This window comes from Pipistrellus kuhlii, unplaced genomic scaffold (genome assembly GCF_014108245.1).
Source record: "Pipistrellus kuhlii isolate mPipKuh1 unplaced genomic scaffold, mPipKuh1.p scaffold_m20_p_29, whole genome shotgun sequence".
Lineage (NCBI taxonomy): Eukaryota > Metazoa > Chordata > Mammalia > Chiroptera > Vespertilionidae > Pipistrellus > Pipistrellus kuhlii.
The window spans coordinates 5971552-5993643 of NW_023425528.1; the positions used below are offsets into that span (position 1 = coordinate 5971552).

At 37.4% G+C, this 22092-nt stretch overlaps 1 protein-coding gene across 3 annotated transcripts in view; it reads left to right on the forward strand.

Annotated features, from left to right (window-relative positions):
- Window positions 1-3157: 3157 nt before the first annotated feature.
- Window positions 3158-22092, forward strand: part of AMMECR1 (AMMECR nuclear protein 1) — a 147599-nt gene continuing 128664 nt past the window's right edge. For 2 of the 3 annotated variants that reach the window (XR_004990825.2, XM_036454479.2), the window contains exon 1: window positions 3158-3784. Coding sequence is in view for 2 of the 3 variants with exons in the window: in XM_036454479.2 (XP_036310372.1) it covers window positions 3315-3784 (470 nt within the window). In the remaining variant the exon portion in view is untranslated. The remainder of the gene's footprint in view (window positions 3785-22092) is intronic. The other variant, XM_036454480.2, reaches the window with a different exon arrangement.

A 22092-nucleotide genomic window follows, 5' to 3' on the forward strand; every position in this document is an offset into this window, starting at 1 on the left:
AGCTTGAGAGTCAGTTACAAAAAGCAGAAGGCATCTTAACGTTTCTGCTGGAGGATATTATCAATGCACTCCAGTATCAGTAACGGGTAAAACACATGTGCTCTATCCTACTTTGACCCTTACACTTTAAGTAGAAAGAATCCCGAGCAAGACCAATTTTCCTATCCAGTGTACACTTTGTGTAAAAAACAAACGCACTTTTACAGAATTGGATTTGTGAATTTCATTATTGTTTGAATGAATATATTTATTTCTATGCTGTGACTTTGCAAGAAAACAAAGCCAGGAGAGGCATTTCCTCAAAGGCTAAAAGAAGGCATTACCACCACCACCACCAGTATGTGCCAGGGCATTTGCAAAGCATTTTGAGGCACAAAATTAGTACGGGAGATGAGCCAGGCTCAGAAGAAGTTAACACAGAGAAAAAGCTTGGAGGGTTCACTGTTCCTTCCTACCCCACTTTAGCCAGCCAATACAACAAAGTACTTCAGATAGTAACTCCTAGTGATCAGGAAATGCTTTACTAGTATTTTCTGCAATGTTCATGTTTGGATCTATTCCCTCTATGATTGTAAGGTTTGGTATTAGATTTTAAAATCCTTGGGGGGGGGGCTGTTTTTGTAATTCATCTGGGATGTCCTTGTTTTAGGGTTTCCCATTGCATCAGTCCCTTAGCCTGGTATGATAGCCATAATAGTGTTTTGTCTTTTAGATAAAATGCAGAACGAAAGACTACCGGTGCTTATTAAAGATTCCTTACTATTTTCACAAGAGTAAGGGCGTTAGACTCTTGTCTACTGGCCAAATTCTAAAATGGGAGATTACATTCTGCTTTCCCAAATTCCGCTAGCAGAAGCAGCCACCCATGCTATACCACTTTGCTTCCTGTAGTATACTGTAGTGTGATATCATTAGATGGCACTGGTTTTCTACCCTAAAATTGCTTACTTCTTAGCGGAGTGGTGAGTAAATTGGTACCTATTGTATTTAACCTAGTTTCAAACCAATTAAAGGTAGTTTCTGATAGTTAAGGTAAAGTATAAAATAAAAACAAAACACCCTAACAATGTTCCAGTTGCTGTGGAACATTTTTATTTTTGAGTTAAATATGAATTTGTTTGTTTATATTCATCATTTGCAGCATTAAAAAACATTCTGCTTCCTCTTCTGCAACATAGACAAAAAATAATGTTTTTTGTTTGTTTGTTTGTTTTACTTCACTTGGGGTTGACAATGAATTTTCATTTTCCTCAAACAGGATAGTTCGAACAGTGAGATTAGAGAGGATGAGATCGCATACCAGAAAACAGTTAATCCATCTCTTTTGTCTTTAGGTTTTATGTAATCATTCTAGACAGTTGATCTATTTCATAAAATCTTTTTAAAATGAATTTCTTAATCTTTCTTAGAAACATATTTTTAGTATTTCTAAATCTTTCCGTAAAAAACCCCAAATTCTTATTTTTGGTTAACCTCTGCTCCTCCATTGTAGTTTAATATCACCATCTTTTATCCATCACTACTACCCTTTCTGTCCTATAATGAGAAGCAGTTTACACAATGGCATGGTTTTTGGAATCAGACATGCCTGTATTCATATTCTGGCTCTGTCACTTTCCAGGTGTGTCATGTTGACAAGTTGCTTCTAAGGTGCAATTTTCTCATCTTTAAATGAGCAACATCAAAGGAGGGTTACTGCGAACATCAATGAGGTAATATATTATTTTGAAGGGCTATGGGTAAACTGAGGCATGGTACTTAACACCCCATAAGTGCTCAATAAATAGTAGCTATTAATCTGATTATGTACCAAGATATGGCTTAACTCACAAACTCTTTGTGAGTGGGAGGCATACTTCCTGGATGTCAACATAAGTACAATGTTGTGCATATATTATGGCAAAGAGGTTCAATATTTATTGAATGAATAAACTTTTTTTCCCCTAAGTGGAGTAAGCAGCTCTCAGCTGTTTTCAAGATCCCACACTTTTAGCTCAAAAGCAACTGAATCAATCATTTGATGTCTTCAAATATACATTTGTCTAGATGTTTTAGCATGGTGTACAGACTATGAAATAACATACTTTCTGTTTCTATCAGATTCATTTCTATGTATTTTAACATTTGATTGTCTTAGGCGCTCAAAATGGGACCTACTTAATCATATGACTCTTCATCCATCCAAGCATTCTTTGAGAAATTAAAAAAAAATTAATAGTGGATACTGTATAATAATATTCCTGAACAAACTCTTTCAATTTGTGAGTCATTATAGTATCGTACTTGCCCTATTTACCTGTAAGATCTGTGCTGACCAACAACATATTTCTCTTGCTTTGTTTCCAAGCGCATCTCTCTCTCTCTCTCTCTCTCTCTCTCTCTCTCTCTCTCTCTCTCTCTCTCTCACACACACACACACACACACACACACACACACACACCCATAACGCACCACCGCAGTTTCCAGAGCACAGTTAACAAGTGATGTGTTGGCTAGGACTTTCCTTTTTGCTTCTAAATGTTTACATGGGCAAGTAGAGACAGTTGGTGAAAAAGTAGTGTATATATAGATTCAATTGGTCTTGCATATTTGTCCACAAGGAAAGGAAACAGTATTGCTCTTTTACCATACTCTCAGCAAACGCCTGTGCATGCTTACATTGGTATTAGAGCTACAGAAGTGTGGCCATTGCCCCATGCTTTGCACATACTTTATAGGAGCGGTCTCAGGTGTGGAGCTCTGAGCACCTGCTTGCTTACACTCTAGTAGTTCAGCAACCAGCGTATTTGAGGCCAATGGCTCAGGTTCCACATAACTTGGCTCAAGTATCACTAACACCATGTGCAGCTCCTGTCATCGAGCCGTGCTTTGGAACTTGGATACTTACTTCGGACTTTTTTCTCCCCCACCCCGCCACCCAGCTAGTTTCCCTTCCCTCCTTCCTCCTAGGTAGCGCCCACCTCCGCCCTTCGCTCCCACTCTCCGTTTGCTCCTTGTAGTTCCCTTCTTGCTTTCCACAGGGCTTCCCTTCTTTTATCCACCGCGGGCCCCAGGCTCCAGGCAGTGGCCAGGACGAGGCGAGAGGCGGGCGGGACTGGCGCGAAGGGCAGAGCTGCGAAAGCGCAGGGCTCCCGCCAAGGCGGAGGCCGGAGCGCATGGAGCCGCCGCGTGGCCCAGGCACCGGGCGGCGCGGCGCGCGCCTCTCGCGAACTCCTGGCGCGCCCCCGGCGGCCGGGCCGCAGCGTGCTCGCCCCCGCCGCCTGCTCGCCTCACTTATGGGTCGGAAGCGTTGCGTGGGGGAGACTGTTCCAAGATGGCGGCGGGTTGCTGCGGGGTGAAGAAGCAGAAACTGTCCAGTTCGCCCCCCTCTGGCTCGGGTGGCGGTGGTGGCGCCTCCTCCTCCCACTGCATCGGAGAGAGCCCGTGTCGAGCTGGGGAGCTGGGACTGGGAGGCGCCGGTACGCGGCTCAACGGGCTGGGAGGTCTCACTGGGGGAGGTAGCGGCGGTGGCTGTACCCTCTCTCCCCCCCAGGGCTGCGGAGGCGGCGGCGGGGGGATTTCCCTGTCGCCACCTCCGAGCTGCGGAGTGGGGACCCTACTTTCCACCCCGGCTGCCGCCACCTCTTCCTCGCCCTCCTCGTCGTCCGCCGCCTCGTCCTCATCGCCCAGCTCCCGGAAGATGGTGGTGTCAGCGGAGATGTGCTGCTTTTGCTTCGATGTACTCTACTGTCACCTGTACGGATACCAGCAGCCCCGGACTCCCCGGTTCACCAACGAGCCCTAGTGAGTACCTGTCCTCCGCCGCCCTCTCCCTTGCGCTCGCTCGGGATGGGGCTCATAGTTGAGGTAAAGTACGGCGCACGGCACGAGCCTGCCTCCCTGGCGGCGGCTGCTCCTGGCCCTTCTCGCTACCCTGGTCCCCGGATCCACTAGACCCAAGTTAGGGCACCCGCGCTTTCTGCCCTCCAAGGCAAGCACCCCACATTTGGAGCAGGGTGCTGCTGCAAGAGATGGCTCGCTGGCTCCCAGAGGGGTTCTATTTCTTTTTGCAATAACTTCGAGGAGTTTTGACCCTTCTCTCTTTCGCCACCCCGCTCCCCATCGCCTGGGATTTGGAGATCTGGATTACTCACGGTGTTGACCTCTCCTCACTTTGGTTTCCATTGCGGAAGGGGGTGGGGACCTTCCCCCAAGTCCCTCCAGCATTCCCGCCTCACACAAGGAGAGTTTCGAGCCCATTGCAGGGTGAAAAAATAGCAACTATCCAACTTCTTTTCTGTTAGTGATGGAACTTAGCACCGGAGCTTATGAGGTTCCCATATTTTCATTTGGGTTTCCTTGTGTCCTGGGGAGGGAGGAGGTTTTTAAAAATCACATTTTCTCTTACTACCTATTTTTATCCGAACAATCCCATTAAAATGTGTTTCGAAGCATACTGCCAGCTCTCTCACATTTGAAGAGTGAGACATTTTTTTTCATTCCACCATCTGAGTAATATAGCTCATTCAAAGAGCCGTCCCTATAGAGCCACTGTCAGTTTGTACATTAAAGCGTACATTCGCTTTTGTGTCGATTTCACTTTTAAGAAATCTATGTTAGACTTGAGGATTTGAGAAATAGGTAATCCCAATAGTGTGTAGGAATTTTTATGGTTTCCTTTGGTTTTGTACTTTTAATTATTTTTACCATTTAAGTGTGTGGCTGAAATTGTTTAAAATAGTTCTATTACAGCTAAAAGCCAGGTTAATTCAGATCCATGTTCATTTGGATGTGTGAGAGATGGGGCATATGGGTTTTTTTTTTTAAATGTGTAAACTGAGTATAACCTGACTTTCTGAGTTAAATGCTAGACAGAATGTAAAGCCCAAGGAGGGGCAGAACAACAAAGAGAACGATTGTTGTTTTTTATTAGTACTTTAGCATCAACAGGAAAAATAATAGAGAAAATTTTCAGATAAATTTATACTGAAAAGTATCGACTTTTTGCTAGCTAAGTGCCCTATATCATAAATACCTGAATGGATATTCTTTATAACTTCTTTTCACTTTGTGAGATTAGTGGGATTATACTACTACTGAACAAGTACAAACACTTATGCCTAGACTAAAAATATTAAATCAATAATGTAAAGTGGAAATTACAATAAAGTGTCCTGGAAATTGTAATTTTGTATTGTTTGTTTTCTTTGACTTTGATATTTTAAATGTATTTTACTTTGTGTGACTCCTCTGTGGTCTGTGCATTTTCTTTCAGACTTTGTTCATCTTTAGGCATTAGTTCATAAGAAATACATGAAATGGCATCCAGACTGACACTGTCAAATAAATATCTCTATAAATTTCATAGTTTTTATTCTAGGAACTTAAGTCCTAAAGCCACACCTTTACTTAGCGTGTGTGTGTGTGTGTGTGTGTGTGTGTGTGTGTGTGTGTGTTTTGGTTAAGAAGTAAAATTCATTTTTTAAAGACTACCATGTAAAAACAAAACTATGAAATATTTATTAGCGTGACTCACTTATTTGTGACTCTTCTGCCTTCTCTTGGATGTCTATGATGTATTAGGGCCAGTCCTGGAATGATACATAGGTTGGCCCTAAAAAGTCACGGGACTGCAAAAATTCACTTGTTTAGTTACATGAGTTTGGCAAAGGCTGTTTTACTATTCATGCTCCAAAGCCTATGAGGACACACTTTCAGGAGGTGCTATTTTCACACATTTTAAAGTAAGTTTGGGTTAGCTGAATGACTGGATCACGAATTTTAAAAGGAAAGAGAGCTTGACCAGTTTATATGGAAAATGCTTTAGAAAATATCATTTAACAGTAGCCACTTTGAACATGTACTGAAATGTTGTTTCTCTTCTAATACCCCATCCACTGGATTTTTTTCATGGAAATAATAGATAAAATATGACACAGTTTCAATTTCTGTGAATATGTTGAAATGATAGTGGAAGAATAATAACTATTATCATTTAGCAGTCCTTGAATGTGTCCTGTATTCTACAGAACAACTAATTTAGAAAAGACCCTGCACATGACCAAAGGGAGAATGAAAGTTCACTTAAGTGGAAAGAGGACTGTATCTTCTTTTCATTTATCTTAAAGTCACTTTTTGAAATGTACTGTGTAAAATTCAGGAAAATTGCTTAAAAGCAGTGTTTGATTATGGGAGTGAAATAACTATAATCACTTGACAGTCAGTACCTTAGTAACTACCACACATTTTTCTGTTTTACATACGGGGACAAAAGTAGATTTACAGTTGTTTGTATAGTAAATGCTACGATAATTAATAAATAATACAAGAATAAACTTTTTTGTGTACTCACCACTGTACACCTACTTTTGCCCCATCCTGTATTTAACAGCGTTGTGTACTTATTAGCATGACTTTGTGCTGGGGGCCATAAGACATAAATGAGCATACTGCTTTTTTCTACTTAGACTTATTAGTATGGTGTCATAAGCATTGGTATTTCAGACCCTGTCTCTGTCCGCCAGAAGACCTGCTTTCGATAGTTTGAGATTCTCATGTGTAAAAGCACACTTTTCCATCCCTTTCCAGGACCTTTCTGTCAAAAATCTGTAACTGGTGAAATCTGCCTTTTATAGGTTTAAAAGTCCTAGATTAATCAGTTATTTGTCCACTCTGAAAGGTTATTAGAAATTTCCAGTGTTTTAGGGATTGGGGTGGGGGGAGCGTCAATATATGAACAGGTTGTATGGATACAAATTCTTTACCATTGCTGCTGTTTCTTGGAGCACCTACCTCACTGCAGAGAGCTAACAGTAGTTAGAGCTTAAGGGAAGACAAGTGACATTTGTGCATTATTAAATCCTTTGTTTCAGTTGTACAGTTGTAATAGGCACATTTTTTTCAAGACTTGATAAAAACATTGACTTGAGGTGCATTCAAAGTCAAGCTCTTGGATTTATATGTGGGAGCCTAGTTAGCCATGTTATAGCAAACCATTTGCTACTATAATGGGATTCACTGTGCCAGGTGTTGAGCCAGGTAGACTTCAGAGCAGTCGTTCTCAATCTTGATTGCACTTTGAATCACTGGGGAATATTTTTAAGTTTGATTTTTAAATATATTGATTTCAGAGAGGAAGAGAGAGGGAAAGAGAGAAACATCAATGATGAGAGAGAATAATTGATTGCCTGCCCCCTACTGGGAATCAAGTCTGCAACCAAGGCATGTGCCCTTGACCAGAATTGAACCTGGGACCCTTTGGTCCGCAGGCCATCGCTCTATCCACTGAGCCAAATTAGATAGGGAATCACTGCGTAATTCTTAAAAATGTGATGCCTGGATCCCAGCCCCAGAGATTCTAGTTTAATTGAACTTAGATGGGGCCTGGGCATCAGGCTTGTTAAAAGCTCCCCAGGTGATTTTAATGTGTAGCTGAACTCAAATACTGGTTTTATTTGAATAGCCTTTCTACTGAGATTCAGATTAATTTGGTCTGAGGTGCTGCCTGGGGACCCATATTTTATGAACACACTGGGTAATTTTGTTAAACAGTTGGTTTGGGAAACACTTGCAGTGTGGTCTGCAGAAGACATCAGCTGGGAACTTGTTGGAAATGGAGGCTCTCAGGCCCCACCTCAGACCTGCTGAGTTAGAATCTGCATTTTAACAAGCTCCCCAGGTGATTCTTAGGCACATTAAAGTTTCAGGAGGAGTGGTTCTCTAACATTCATCATAATCTCCTGTAGTGCTTGTTAAAACACAAATGGCTGGGCCCCATTCCCAGAGTTTCTGATTCAGTTGGTCTGGGGTGGGGCAGTGAATTTACATTTCTAACAAGTTCCCTGGTGATACTGCTGCCACAGTTCCCAAGACCACGTGTTGGGCCCCTCTGGGTTAGAGAGTAGGGAGGACCTGCATACTGCTTGAGCTATGAGAAGGGAATAGTAATCTTCACTGCCATTTTTCTAATATGAAACTTCCTGCTTCCATGTCACTATCTTTATCATGTTCTTTCTAATTTAGCACCAGATTGAATGCTGCCTTGATCATAACGAGAATCTTGGGTTCTTGGGATGTTTTGGGGAGGGGGAAGACTGACTCTTGGAAACCTGTAGGTAGTGTGATTTTATATTTTTCCAGATATTGTTAAATGTAAGGGGCACATTTTAGAAGTTAAAACAGCACAAATATGACATCTTATAGTGAATTGTATTGATTTTAATAAGCCCTCTTCTGTTCCCCTAAAATATGCTTTGATGATTAACTTACTAAATAACATGTTTTCTAAGATTTTAAAAGCTTTACTTACACTTGTGCTTGCTGGATTGTATTTTAAGAATTTACCGTATTGACAAAGAAATATAAAAGGATCCTACAAAGGCACTGGGTATGTTCAGTCTTATATCTTTAATGCTGTGTTGCATGTCATGTTCCATGAACTTTTAATTTTAATCTTCTTACCACCGTTGAAGTTAATGCAATACTACATTTTGTATTCAGGGGTCCTCAAACTTTTTAAAGTGGGGGCCAGATCACGGTCCCTCAGAGAGCTGGAGGGCCGGACTGTATGAACTACTAATTCCTACTGTAACACCTCGGCTGCGCTCACTGCCCAAAAAACCTGGCGGGCCGGATCAGACTCCTCTGCGGGCCGCATGTGGCCCGCCTGCCATAGTTTGAAGACGCCTGGATAGACCATAGCACATAAAAGATACTCTACTATTAAACATCAATAGGTGTGGTTTTCCATTACAATTAATACAATGCTCTTTTTTATTTTTTTTATTTTACAAATCCCCTGGCCATGCAGATGTTAAGAGACTCTGATCTGGTGTTTGATCAATTAACTCTTTCTTATCTTGGTACAGTAGTCAAATTACTGTTTTTCAGTGTGCTTGGGAGGAATTACATTGTATTAGGGAGGTGAGGCAGGCACTTTGTTGTACTAAAACAGCAATAATCCTATTGCACATTAGTTAAAAAAAAAAGATGACTTGATAATACAGCTCAGGCCAAAGTGATATTAAATCATCATTTTAAACACAAGCTATTATTTTTCTACAATGTCTTTTTTATGAAAACTGACCATAATAGCTAGAAGGTGTATCTGCAGATGATGCTACTAGGCCAGATTTCCTTATCCATGCTAGCAAAATAGTCATGTCTACTTTTTCTTTAAAAAAAAATTCTGAAAATTTGAGAAATTTTTGAAGGTATTGGTTGTTTTTCAACACTGTTGATTTCCATTAGAAGGCAATCTGTTGTCCTGTCTTACTGATAATAAAGCAGGCATGCTCCCTCCCCATGCCCAGTTGTCATTAGTGCTGTAAAAAGCATCAGCGACTGGGATGAAAGGATGTAGAAATATAAATTACAACTTATTTTTATATCCATGAATAAAGGTATATGTAGGGCCAGGTATATTTAGTTATATAGAAAAAACTGATGCTTATTTTACCTTCTCTCCCATATGGCCAAAGGGAGTAATAATCTAGCTAATAATTTTCTTGTTTATGAATTGTGTTTGTGCTGTGTTCAAGTCCTAATTAGTGAGTTGCAACTATGAAGGAATCTCTGCTGGGATTTCTTAAGTCCCAATAGGAAGAAAGACTACTACTTAGAAAGTGAAAAATGTCCTGTTAGCCCATGCATGAGTTGTTCTCACAAACACATACTAACATTCACATTGTTTTCTTTAAAAACTGTACACTGTTTGAAATTGTATTTGTGTAAAACACTATCAGTTATTACTGTAATGAATTATAATTTTGAAGTCAGTTATGCTTCCCATTTGTAGACTATTTTACTTTTTGAGAATGTATATGTGTGAAACACTAAAACTTGTGCAATGAGATTAGTAAGAATTCCTTATTTCAATAGGAATTATTTTATTCTCTGGATGTCACACAAGCTTGCCTCTTTTAAAGCAGTACAATCACCAGGGCTTTTACAATTTAAATTTTCTAAATGGCCTTCCCCTCACCCCCTGAACTCATGTAATAATGTCTTTTTTTGATACTGTTCTGAATCAGTTAAGTGAGGACCAGCAGTAAAAAACTGAGGCTGTCAAGAATGGACTTTCACTGTGTAAGCTGTCTTTCCACACAATAACTGGGCAGTTGCTCACAGGACAGTGGAGACAGTGTGGGAAGCCATTGGTTGTGTAGATGGGAAGAGTAGATTCCCAACAGTAAACTTATTTAGAGTTGAGCTTCTGAAGTTACAGTGTTGCTAACAGCAAAATGGAGCCACAAGCTTATGCAGTAAAAAGAAGAGTTCAAGGGAAGAAGTATGGTGTAATAGTATAGTTGGTTGGGTGGAGCATAATTTATGTTGAGTCCAACTCTTAAGTGGCATCTTTTTTTATCAAGTGTGGGTGTATTTTCTACAGCCCTCAATGTACCATACTTTCAAACTTGCTCAACCTTAAAAATGTTAGTGTTGAATAGCTGAGTGGGAATTATATGTCACTGGGGAAACATATTTGTTTTTTGAGTTTTATTTTGTTTGTTTTTAGCAATATACATTATTCTTAATTCCATGGTTGGTTGTACACTACTAGAGAAATAAAATACTAGTTATACCCTCAGAGCAACAGTGTTGCTCAAGATATGATACAAATATTGAAATCACTTAAAATGCTTACAACACAATCCTATATAATAAAAGGCTAATAAATTTTCCCCTTGATCAGGAGTTCGGCCAGACAACCTCCCATGTCTCCTCCCCCTAGCTAGCCAGCCAATCAGCCCCAATTGGGGTAGGTGGCCGGTTGGACCCCAGCTGTGCACGAATTCGTGCACCAGGCCTCTAGTATATAATAATTATAGATTAGTTTAATATATGAAAAAATATTGTACATAAGCATGCTAATGACCTTGAAAAAAGAGTGGTCAGGAAGAAGATTTTGAGAGGATAACTTTTGAGCCAAGGTTTTAAATGACAAAGGTACAAAAATGATTAGTGAAGAGTCTATATACCACTAGATCTTGAAGTTTTATTTGGTTGTTCACAAACCAGTTGCTGTCACCACCACACCCCTTGCCACAGTAATTGGGAATTCCCAGCAGCTGTCTTTAGTCAGCAACTTATACAGCATTCTCCATACCATTCCCCTTGCTAAGCTCATAAAACGTCAAGGAAATTAAAGTAGCATTTTGTCTTTGGAACCCTTTGGAAAAGCTGGATAAGCGCTATTAGATCAGATTATAGATCTTTTTGTGGTGTTTTTTTGTTTGTTTTTTTTATGTTTTTTATATATATATATATATATATATACACACACACACACACATATATATATATATATATATATATATATATATATATATTTGTATTAAGAGGACAGCATTTGTAGAAGAGTTCTTTAGAATGTAAGATGAGTTGAAAGAAGAGTCTTAAGGTACAGATTAGCTATGCTTAAATTTATGAGGGCAGTAGGAAAACTGGCATTGAAAAAAATGGGAAGCCAACCCAGGGGCAGAATTGTGAATATAGGAATGTTATGAAATTAAGAAGTGGAAAAAGTTATCAGAATATATAGGAATTTGCACTCCAGGGCCAGGTTTTGTGTAGGAATAGAAAGATTGCAGCTCACCTGTTTTTGGCTTCCATCATTACCACTTTTTTTTTTTTTTTTTTGCTCTGTACCTAGCTATTCTTGTGCTCAGAAAATGTTTGTTTAACAGCTCTGTTGGAATTGCTATGACATTTGATCACAGGTGTAAGAACCACCCCTTTCTCTCTCTTCACCTATTCCCAACTGTATCTAATTTGAAAGGAGGAGATATGTTGGATGAAGTATAAAGATAGCTGAGATAGCTTTTGGATGAGGACCTGAAATTAGGTGATTGCATATGAGTAAAGAGGAAAAAAAATCTGCCAAATTCCCATTGCTAGGGGAAGTGAAAGGGAGAGAGGCTTTGGACATAATTCATAGTTTATAAGCCTGAGGAGCCAGGAGGGTGATGGTGCTATTATAAAAGATGGAAGACAGATGGGGAGGAGAAATAGGGAGAAACAAATAGTTGATCAAGTGAAATCAGATTTCTTAATATGTATACTAGTATTTCAAGCATTGGCAGTTATCAGTGTTATTTCTTTTTTCAATTAGCAGAACCATAGAGCAGTGACAGTGCACTGCTGATTTAGTGGGTCTATTGTGCTGATTTAGTGGGTCTCTTGGTTGCTCTAGTTGTGACTTTGAGCAACTCAAATGGGTCGAGATCAATGACACATTTTAGCTTTGTATTGCTAATAAAGATACATGACAGAATGTTGGGTTTTTCTATTGTAGGTTTATATATCTTCTCAGTCTTTAGGCTTATCAATTTGTAAAGTAGTCAGCATTTCTTATATTGTTTTATGTGCATATCATAGCACAGCCTTCAGCAAAACAGAGCATCGCGGAGGACCATCTCAGGAACTTGTAGTTTCAGATCTTGGATTAAAGGATATTTGTGAAAGATTAGAAATACTATCTGGTAGTAGATTCTAGGGTCCCATGTCCTAAAACCTAGAAAGTAAAGAATCAAGCTGGCTCTGTTTCACAGCTTTGATCAACAATGAAGGAAGAATGTTATCAATGGAAAGGATCAGCCATATTGCTTTATGATCTTCAGTGGATAGGCAAATATGAAAAGTTCTGTTGAGTTCAGGCCTACTAATATTAGCTTTTAAAATAAGGTCTGTGATAGTGTTGATGATTCTCGCCTTTCCCCTATCTCTTTCATTTTACAGATAATCCACACTGTGACCCAAAGCCACATGCAGTGCTGGGAGATTACAGTTGACTGTATTATGCAATATCCTGCCAGAAGATGCTGACCAGATCTGTAGTAATGGAAAATAGTGAGATTGACCTGACAGTCTATATAACTTGCCTTGCCATTCCATATACCGTATTTTTCGGACCATAAGACGCACTTTTTTCCCCCCAGAAGTGGGGGGAAAAAGTCCCTGCGTCTTATGGTCCAAATATAGCCTACATATATACTTTTAAAAAAAAGTTTTTTTACTTGCCCGGCTCTGTGTGGTCTCTGTGTGCTTGCCCGGCTCTAAAATGGTTCTAAATGCTGCTGTTTACTTTATAGGGTTGATTACATGTGTTTATGACTGTGATGTTGGGTTTTAATGCACATAAAATATTTTAGGACACTATTTGTTTCAGAATCTTTTTTTCTTCATTTCCCTTCTCTAAAAACTGGTGCGTCTTATGGTCCGGAGCGTCTTATGGTCCGAAAAATACGGTACTTTCTGTAAGCATATGGCATGCAATTCTAGTAACATTATCTTATCTTGAGATCTTGGATTGCTACAAAGGTGGTAGCAGCAGATTCTGTGCTTTGCTTCAGGCATTAGTGGACCTTTGAGTCATTCTCATAGAATGGAATCTGTGAAAAACTTGTCTTGTTGCTGTTAGCCTAGAGTTCCCACTGTGTCTGCCACAAAGAAATCCTCATGTGCTAGTCACATCAGTGTGCTTCTTCTCTGTGACTTTAATATTCCTTATGTAGCCTAACAACCACACAGTTGGGTATAGGCAGTTTGGGGTGCAAATAGATTATTAGCTGGTAAAACTTGGACCTCAGTATATACATCATTGTAGTAAGACAAATACTCTATATCCTGATTTTGAACAACGGTGAGGTAAGTGTTTAGATGATGGGTGCTTTTTTACATCCTTTTTAAAATATGGTAAGTGGAATATTATGAACTCTTCTGGCCTTTATTTTTCCATGTTGGAGTATTGCTCTTAGTGCATTTCATGAAGTTCCCCATAGTTAAACCAACCAACCAAACAAATAAAAGCTTTGTTTTGCTTATTTCCCATTACAAGCAAAAAACTTGTCCCTACTTTGTCCAGGTTCTTGAATTTGTGGAATAGCTCCTTGATGTTAGGAGTAGTTGCCCTGCAGTCATTGGTTAAATTTTTTTTTGTACAGTTCATGGATCTATGTACCCTGCATTCTTGTCAGTTCAAAAAACCCTCAGAAGAACAAATGGGAACGATACCACATCTGTTTCTCTGACACTAATAAGGTGATATATGGTTTGTGGTATACTTCTACAAACTCCTCTAACCACTCCTGTTTGGCAAGTTGTTTTCCAGAAATCTCTTCCTCACTGAATGCATTATCTCTCTGGAGAAACAGAGTCATACAGGGCTGGAGGCAGGAATAGAGTGCATGTGGGAATCAGGGAGGGAGAAAAATGAGATTATAGTCAAGTGAGGTGAATCCAGGATTCAGGGCAGAAAAAGGAAACTGAGTGCATGGTCTGGAGTAGGAGTGCATATTTTACATTATACAAACCTAGATGTTCCTCCTTTAGAACCAATGGCCATGGTACTCTTGTTAAAATATATTCCTATCAGAAACAGATGCATAGCATTAAATTGAATAATATAAAAGTACTCACATATAGGTCCCTTGAGTATTCTAAGAGAACCACATTGAAAATCATTCCTAGAGTGTTCTCAGAATGAGACCTCTAGGTAAGTTTAGGAGCTGTGGAACAAGTAGTATAAGCATACCCCAAATTGATAAATGTAGCCACACTCTGGTCATTATCCTTAAAATTTTTTTTTTCTTGACTTGTCTATGAGCGTAGTTATAAATCCTGAGGTAATCAGATGTATCTTATTTTTAGACCTGTGTATTTAGGTATCAATAACTTCTACTTAGATGTATGAACTTTCTTTTATATATAATAGCTTGTTTACAGTTATTCTCCAAAACAAAGATTATGGAACAGATAATATTAAATGGTAGAGCCAGCTATAATTTCTCATTACAGAATGCAGTCATAAGAATGCATCATGTTGTATGTATACATCTTTCTGTACTTTGTCACCAGTGTTAATTAACAGGACCTACTATGGTCAGTCTGATTTGCAAATTACATTGTCACAGATAACTGGAGTATCAACTATTTTGAGTTAATCAGTTTTTCCTTAATCATATAGATCAGCAATTTTCAACCAGTGTGCCACAAGATGCATGTGCCACAAGAATGTTTAAAACATGCAATACCTGACTACTTAGTCAGGGATACTGACCTCTTTTCTCTTAGATTGTCAAATACAAAAATGACAATAGCCTTCCAATGTGAGTGAATCAAAATTATACCTATTTTTAGAGATAGACTCATAGAGAACAGGCAGATAGCTCTGGTGGATGGATGCAGGGGTTGAATGAAAAAGGACCAAAAAAGAGAGAGCTTATGGAAATGGACAATAGTGCTGATTGCAGGGGTGGAGGTAGGGAGGGTATGGAGGGGAATAAATGATGGTGGAGAAAAATTATACCTATTTTTTTTGTCAGACCAGCAAAAATCATATTTTTTGGTGTGTCACAAAATCTTAGTAATTAGTTTATGTGTGCCATGAGATAAAAAATAGCTGATATAAATGTATGTTTTATTTAGCAAATTTATTTATTGATATTTACTGGGTAAAAAAAAAATAACATGAGATCTACCTTCTTAACAAATTTTTAAGTGTATAATACAGTACCATTAACTATAAACCCCATGTTAAGCTTGTTTTATAAAGGTACATAATAGTGGCGCTACCTAAGCAATTATTTTTTCATAGAAATTTTGAGAATCCTTTAAAATTTGTCTTTACAAACATGTATTATTGTTATAATTTGTGTGTGTGCCCACCACCCAAAGTCAAATTGTCTTCTGGAAGATCATTCACAAACATGTATTAGAGTTGCACAAAGCCTAAACAGTAGAACTTTGAGGTTTGTTTACTTTTTTAGGCTTCAAATTAGTTTCTAAACTTATTGAAAATTATGCATAGACTAGATTAAAAACAAGAAGTCAGAAGTATCAATTTAAAAAAAAAATGTTTCAAACTCGTAGCATCTAAATATTTAACCTGGCAGTTAACATTTACTTAATAAGTGTACTTAATATCTGTGTTTGAAAAGAATTTGATTTTCTAGGTTACCTTTTAGGTTGTTGTTCTCATCCTCTGTTCTTTAGAGGTTTCTAATAAATTTTATAATACTATAAGAAAATGTCTTTGATAGGTAGAAACTTTGCCCTCTTAACCCACTTTTAAAGGTAGAAGGAACTAGGCATTAAAGGAGAACATTAATTTGGACAGTTTACCATGATACCTGATATTTCTGAGGAAATATGTTTTCTAGAGAGGTGAAATATTGGAAGACATCTTTCCTAATGGTATATTTTAACTAAGCCTTTAATTCCATATGTGTTTATATAAACCACTTTAGTTAAGTACTTCTTGAAATTGCTTCTTATAGTGTACACACTTGCTTTTAATGAAAAGCTCATATCTAAATGTGGTAGTGACATTTGTGAAATATTAGATATGATCAAGTCATGAGTCTTGAAAGTTATTTGTCCTGTTGTCTGCACAATCAGTATTGAGGTTCTTTATCATTAGCAGAGGTGTAGACATATTATCACTGAATTTTAATGTATTAATTTGGATTTTGGAGCAGTTTCTAGCTTCTTTCATTTAGAGATGATGGTTTTGCAATTCTGAAGAGGAAAGTAGAATTTCCACCATGATTATCCCTTTGCTTATAGACATTTAAAAATGAATATCTGTTCAAGCTTCAAGACTTATTTGCCAGCATTATCCTAAGATGGTGCGTTTTACATAAAAACCTATCTCTTATTCTAAGCTAGTACTGCTCTTCATAATATGGCAAATTTTAATATTTAAGTTCTACAAGTAATATATGTGCAAGGCTACTTTTTGTGTATGTGTGAAATGTCTATAAAACAGGCATAAGCCACGCTGCCCGTCCTTAGAAAGCTTGTACTCATTGAGGAGACCAGATTCATGAAACAAATAATGAGGTCATAAATGATTTAATGGCAAAATGAGTGATGGAGACAATGGAGTATATAAGTTCGGGCAAAGACTATTGTGGGCTGGAGTTATACATGAAAGCTCCATAGACAAAATAGGATTTGGGCTGGGTACACCTTTCGCAGATGAATAAAGCATTCTAAACAGGAAACAACTTAAAGGCACAGTGGTCAGAAGGAGCATTATACAGTTATCAGTGGGTACCAATCAAAGGTAGATTGACTGGGAGTGGGGGGATCATAGCAAAAAAGGGCACCTGTCAGGAGACTGTTGCTAGAATTCAGGCATTGGGAAATGAAGGTCTGTCAGGTGACAAGTGAACAAACAAGTGAACAAACTATTAATGGCTTGTGAAATGCTTCTTTCTTGGTAAAGTTTCTCTTTTGTCCTGTTAATTATGCCTCAGCAGCTCCTTTAATGTCATGAATGTCATGAAGCCTGGACAAGAAACCTGGACAAGAAATAACACAAGCTGGAGTCTGCTGTGTAGACAAAGTGCTTTCATTCATCCATAGTCATAAGTCAGTTAGATTAACATTGGTTACATCACCCTTTGCTTGAGTGTCTTCTATTCTCAATATTCTTTTTTCTTCTTATAAACTTCAGTGTATATAACATGAATTTTAAAAAGTTGAGTAGCTACAAAAATTATGTAACTTTAAATGAAACTACCCTAATTGCTATAGAATAAATAAATGGCTTCAAACCACTATTTTCTCTCCAAATTAATTTAAAAATTCTACTTGGATGTTGCAAATGTAACCCACATAAGGTGGGTACTGGGAATTACAATGATTATAGGAGGATTGAGTATTAATTATTGAATGATATCATTTACTAAATTAGCTTAGACATAGATTAGTCTAATAAGTATATTCCTTTTGGTTCTTAACATGCCCTATTCAAGAATGCTACCGATATAAGATATAGACTACAGAAGCAAAATCCTTAAACAAAATTCTAAAAGTTTCCTGAATTACAATGGAACTGCATATTTTTATGTTGAACAACAATTACCCTTTGAAGAAAAAATTCAGAGCCTTTTGTTGATGCGTTGTGTGTTTTACCACTCAAAATCAAATACACTTCTGTCATCATATATTTGGTCCCCTTTATCCCTTACCACCCACCCTTCACTCCTCTTCCCTCTGGTAACCACCATAGTGTTGTCTGTGACCATGAGTTTTTGTTTGTTTTTCTTGTTTGTTCACTTGTTGCTTTCAGTTTTATATCCCACATATGAGTGAAGTAATATGGTTTTTAATTTTTTCTGACTTATTTCACTTAGCATGATATTCTCAGAGACCATCCATGTTGTTGTAAATGTCAGTATTTCATTTTTCTTATGGCTGAGTAGTATGCCATTGCATATATGTAACAAATCTTCTTTGCCCAGTCATCTACTGAAGGGCACTTCAGTTGTTTCCCTGTCTTAGCCACCATGAGCAATGCTGCAATGAACATAGGAGTGCAGCTATCTTTTTGAAAATATGTTTTCAAATTTTGGGGGTAGGTGCCCAGAAGAGGGCCTGCTGGGTATATGGTATCTCTATTCTTAGTTGTTTTGTTTTGTTTTGTTTTAGAAAATCACATACTATTTTCCATAGTGACTGTACCATTAGCAGTGAATAAGAGTTCCTTTGTGATCACTGTAAATTTTATTTTAGTAACTCTTCTTTCATTCTCCAGAATATGTTTCAGAATATGAGGAAATTATTTCCCAATTATGAGGCTGATCTCTTGACAAGTTCTAGCCACATAATCATGAAAGTTGTGCCAGTGTACTCAGGAACTAAAAAACAACACTAGTATGATGCTTATTAACAGTGTAATCTGTTTTTGTTTATGAATAAATGAACTCTCCCTCACATCAGATCCTTGAGTTATGAATAATGCATACTTTGAATTAAATATTACAACAGTGATGTGAAGAAATGCCAGATGTTAAAAGAAAATGGTATAATAAAATATTTTTAATCAAAGTTTTTGAAGAAGTATAATGTGTTTTGACCTATGATCATAGACCCCTACCCCATAATTGGGTAGGAGGCCAAATGGAATCCAGTGGTTCTTAGGACAGACCACACTAAGATCCCTGATCACTCTCAATATCCTTAACATTTTTATGAACAAAGGTGAATGCCCTCACTGGAATAAGGACTGACGATTTGCTTAAACCTGATTGAACAGTTCAGAGGCCAATTTCATTTTCACAGGCTTCAAACAATAGCCTTGTTAAATAGGCAACGGTGTGAAGCACAATCAAGTAAGGAAAAAAAAAAGTCAGTGGTTTTTCCGGTTTGGCTGTGGCAAGAGAACAAGCAAATCCTATTGTAAAGTGGGGGAAAAAATGGTTGCGGGTCGTAAGGGTCCTGGTTCCCTTCTCCATTGGGCTGCTGTTCTTAGAACCTTTGCTGTGTTTATTTCAGTTCAGTCTAGAGAAATTCAGGTCATTTTTTACAGAAGAGGAGGGGTTTAATCTTGAAGATTCCTTTCACTTTCTTGAAGATTATAATTATTCACCATTCTACAATAAACATTCATTAACTCTTTACTAACTTAACTAATTTGCACCAACTCAGCAGGGTTACCTTCACTTTCCTGTCCTCAAAATTTTTATTTTGATCTAAATACTTTTGACTCCCAATATTTCCCACCCCAGAATTAAAGTATAAATCTAGGAAGATGCTTCTCTTACTCTTCCTGAACATAATTTCTCTCTGGAGCTTTGCCATTTTTGAGAGCAGCAGTCTTGAATATCTGAAGGCTTGGTGACAATTGCATTATAGAATTTTTACTACTAATTTTTTTTAGCAATGTTTACCCACTCAGCATTATCTAGAAAGTTATTTACTGGTCCTGCTAGTGTTCCAGTTTGGGGAAGGGATGGAGTGATGGGGGCTGAGAGGATGTAAATTTATGACTTCCAGAATTTTTCAAACAATAGATTTGTATATCTAAAAGAATGTATAAACACTGTTTAACTGGCCTGATTTTGAATTCAGAGCAGTGCTAGATTGCAAAGGTTTCTAAAAGTTTTCAAAGGAGGTTTTAAAGTAGAGATTAAGTGTGATATTCCACTGTGCTCCTTCTTATGTCTTAACTAGAATTGAGTATCTTCTCCATGTGTATAACAGATACCAGGAGACACTTGGTGGATTTATTTGATACTGTTATTTGGGGACTGACCTGGCTATATGTAGCTGTTTGCAGGAGGATAAGAACATGTTTTCATGGTACTTAAGGAGGTATGGCATAAACTTTAATCACCTGCTTATCTTTTACTCTATTATTCCATTTCTATAGCGGATTGGAATGTTTGAAATGCCATTTGGTACTATTTATTTATTCCTTTTCTACTGTTTTGTTTTAAACTATAGGTTCCCATCTGTTTAAATAAATGCTTCTTTCTTTCCTAATATTTCTATAGTCAGAAGTTTTCAATCTGTTGCCCTAGAATAGATTTTAGGGGTTCAGCAAGCACACTGAATGTCTACATTTGGTGAACAACAGGAATACCTTAATTTGTTTTTATGGAAATTCTTGGTATGGCTATTTTCACATTAATATAATTTAGATGAAGAAAAACAGATTTAAGGATACCTGACCCAAGGAATTATAAATTATCCTGAAAGCACAAATAATAATTTAACATGTAGTTTCCCTCATAAAATGTTTTATGGCAGACTTGTTTATGTCATAGATCTGAGTCAAAGCTGAATTAAACACATTAGTCTTTAACTTATCCAAAATTAATATCATCAGGCTAAGAACCAACACTGCTTTACGACTCTTATATCATTTCCTTATATTAATCACCAGCAGTAGAAATTTGCTTTACTGGGGGGAGGCATTTTTTAAAACAATTTGTCACTTCCTGAGTGCTTGCTTAGTTTACAATGCAAAGAAAACATCAGGGCATAGTTGATGATAAGGATAGACTTACTAACTTAGCAACCTATTTACACATATTACCGTAGCCTTTACACAAGATTCAAATTCTTCACATTAATGTCTCAACAAAATGAAAAATTGTTTAATCCTTAATTTAATGGTTACTCATAAATTCCTAAAGTTGCAGATTTTAAATCCATGAATTCTAAAGATACATAGTAGTGAATACATGGTATATACTTTATTGTTTGCTCATGCTGGCTTTTAAAAAATGTGTATGGAATAGAATAGTGAAACTCTGAATGAATAATAGTATAAATATCACTGAAACTACTATTGTTATTTTGAGTGATTTCCTCTATATTAAGGATCTGCTTAATTTAAATTGGTTTTCTCAGAAAAAGGTCTTAATGACTTTGTAATCACTCTTATGGTATTTTTACAATTAAGTCAGTAATTCTCAACATTTTTGCAACATAACTCTGTGCCCTACAGTATGACCTCCAAATTCAGGGAATTCTAGGTGCTACTTTAAGAGGGGCAGGGCAGTTATATAGAAATATTGTGTGTTCATTCTCCAACCCCCCTTCCACCTTTTTCCCTCTCACTCACACAAAGGTATAAGAATATTTATTTCATATCATGCCTGTGACTAAACTCATTCAGGACTCCCGAGAACTCTCAAATGAATAACCACTTATAATATATATGACATCTCCTAAATTAGTATTAGAATAATGTCAAAATTTTTCATAATTTGTATTTTGGTTTGGCAGTATTATAAGGAGTGATTAATTGTGTGATAAAATAGTGAATGTTCTATTAAAATGTTCTTATTTTGATGTTCATGATTTGTTATTAAAGACAAGATTTAAAGCTTATAATCACCATATTCCTCATTTCATCTAAGAAATACATTGAAACCTTTCCTTGGTAACCTTTAATCTGCTATTACTCTAGGCATCAAGCAAGATGCTATCCTTTCAATCCCACCACGACTCAGATAAGTCATATTCTCTCATGTTCTTGTATTTAAAATTAAATTTTCTGAATCTTTTTAAAAGAGGTATATATTTTTAAATACTTGAAATGCAGCCAAATGTTAATAATAAATGCTTTTTTATTGAATCTGTTATTAGAAAACATTTCCTTGTAGTTATCATAAGTACAATGGATTGTAAATTTAGGCTTGATCATATTTTCTCTTTTCTAATTTCATGAATACTTCAGCCTACCAATTTATGTGTAGATAACACCAAGGACTTCACATATTTTTTTTATATTTTGCTGAACAATTTTAAGAACTGAAGTTTGCAGTCGTTTTAGAAGACATCAATTACAGAATGATTTTCAAACCAAAGTG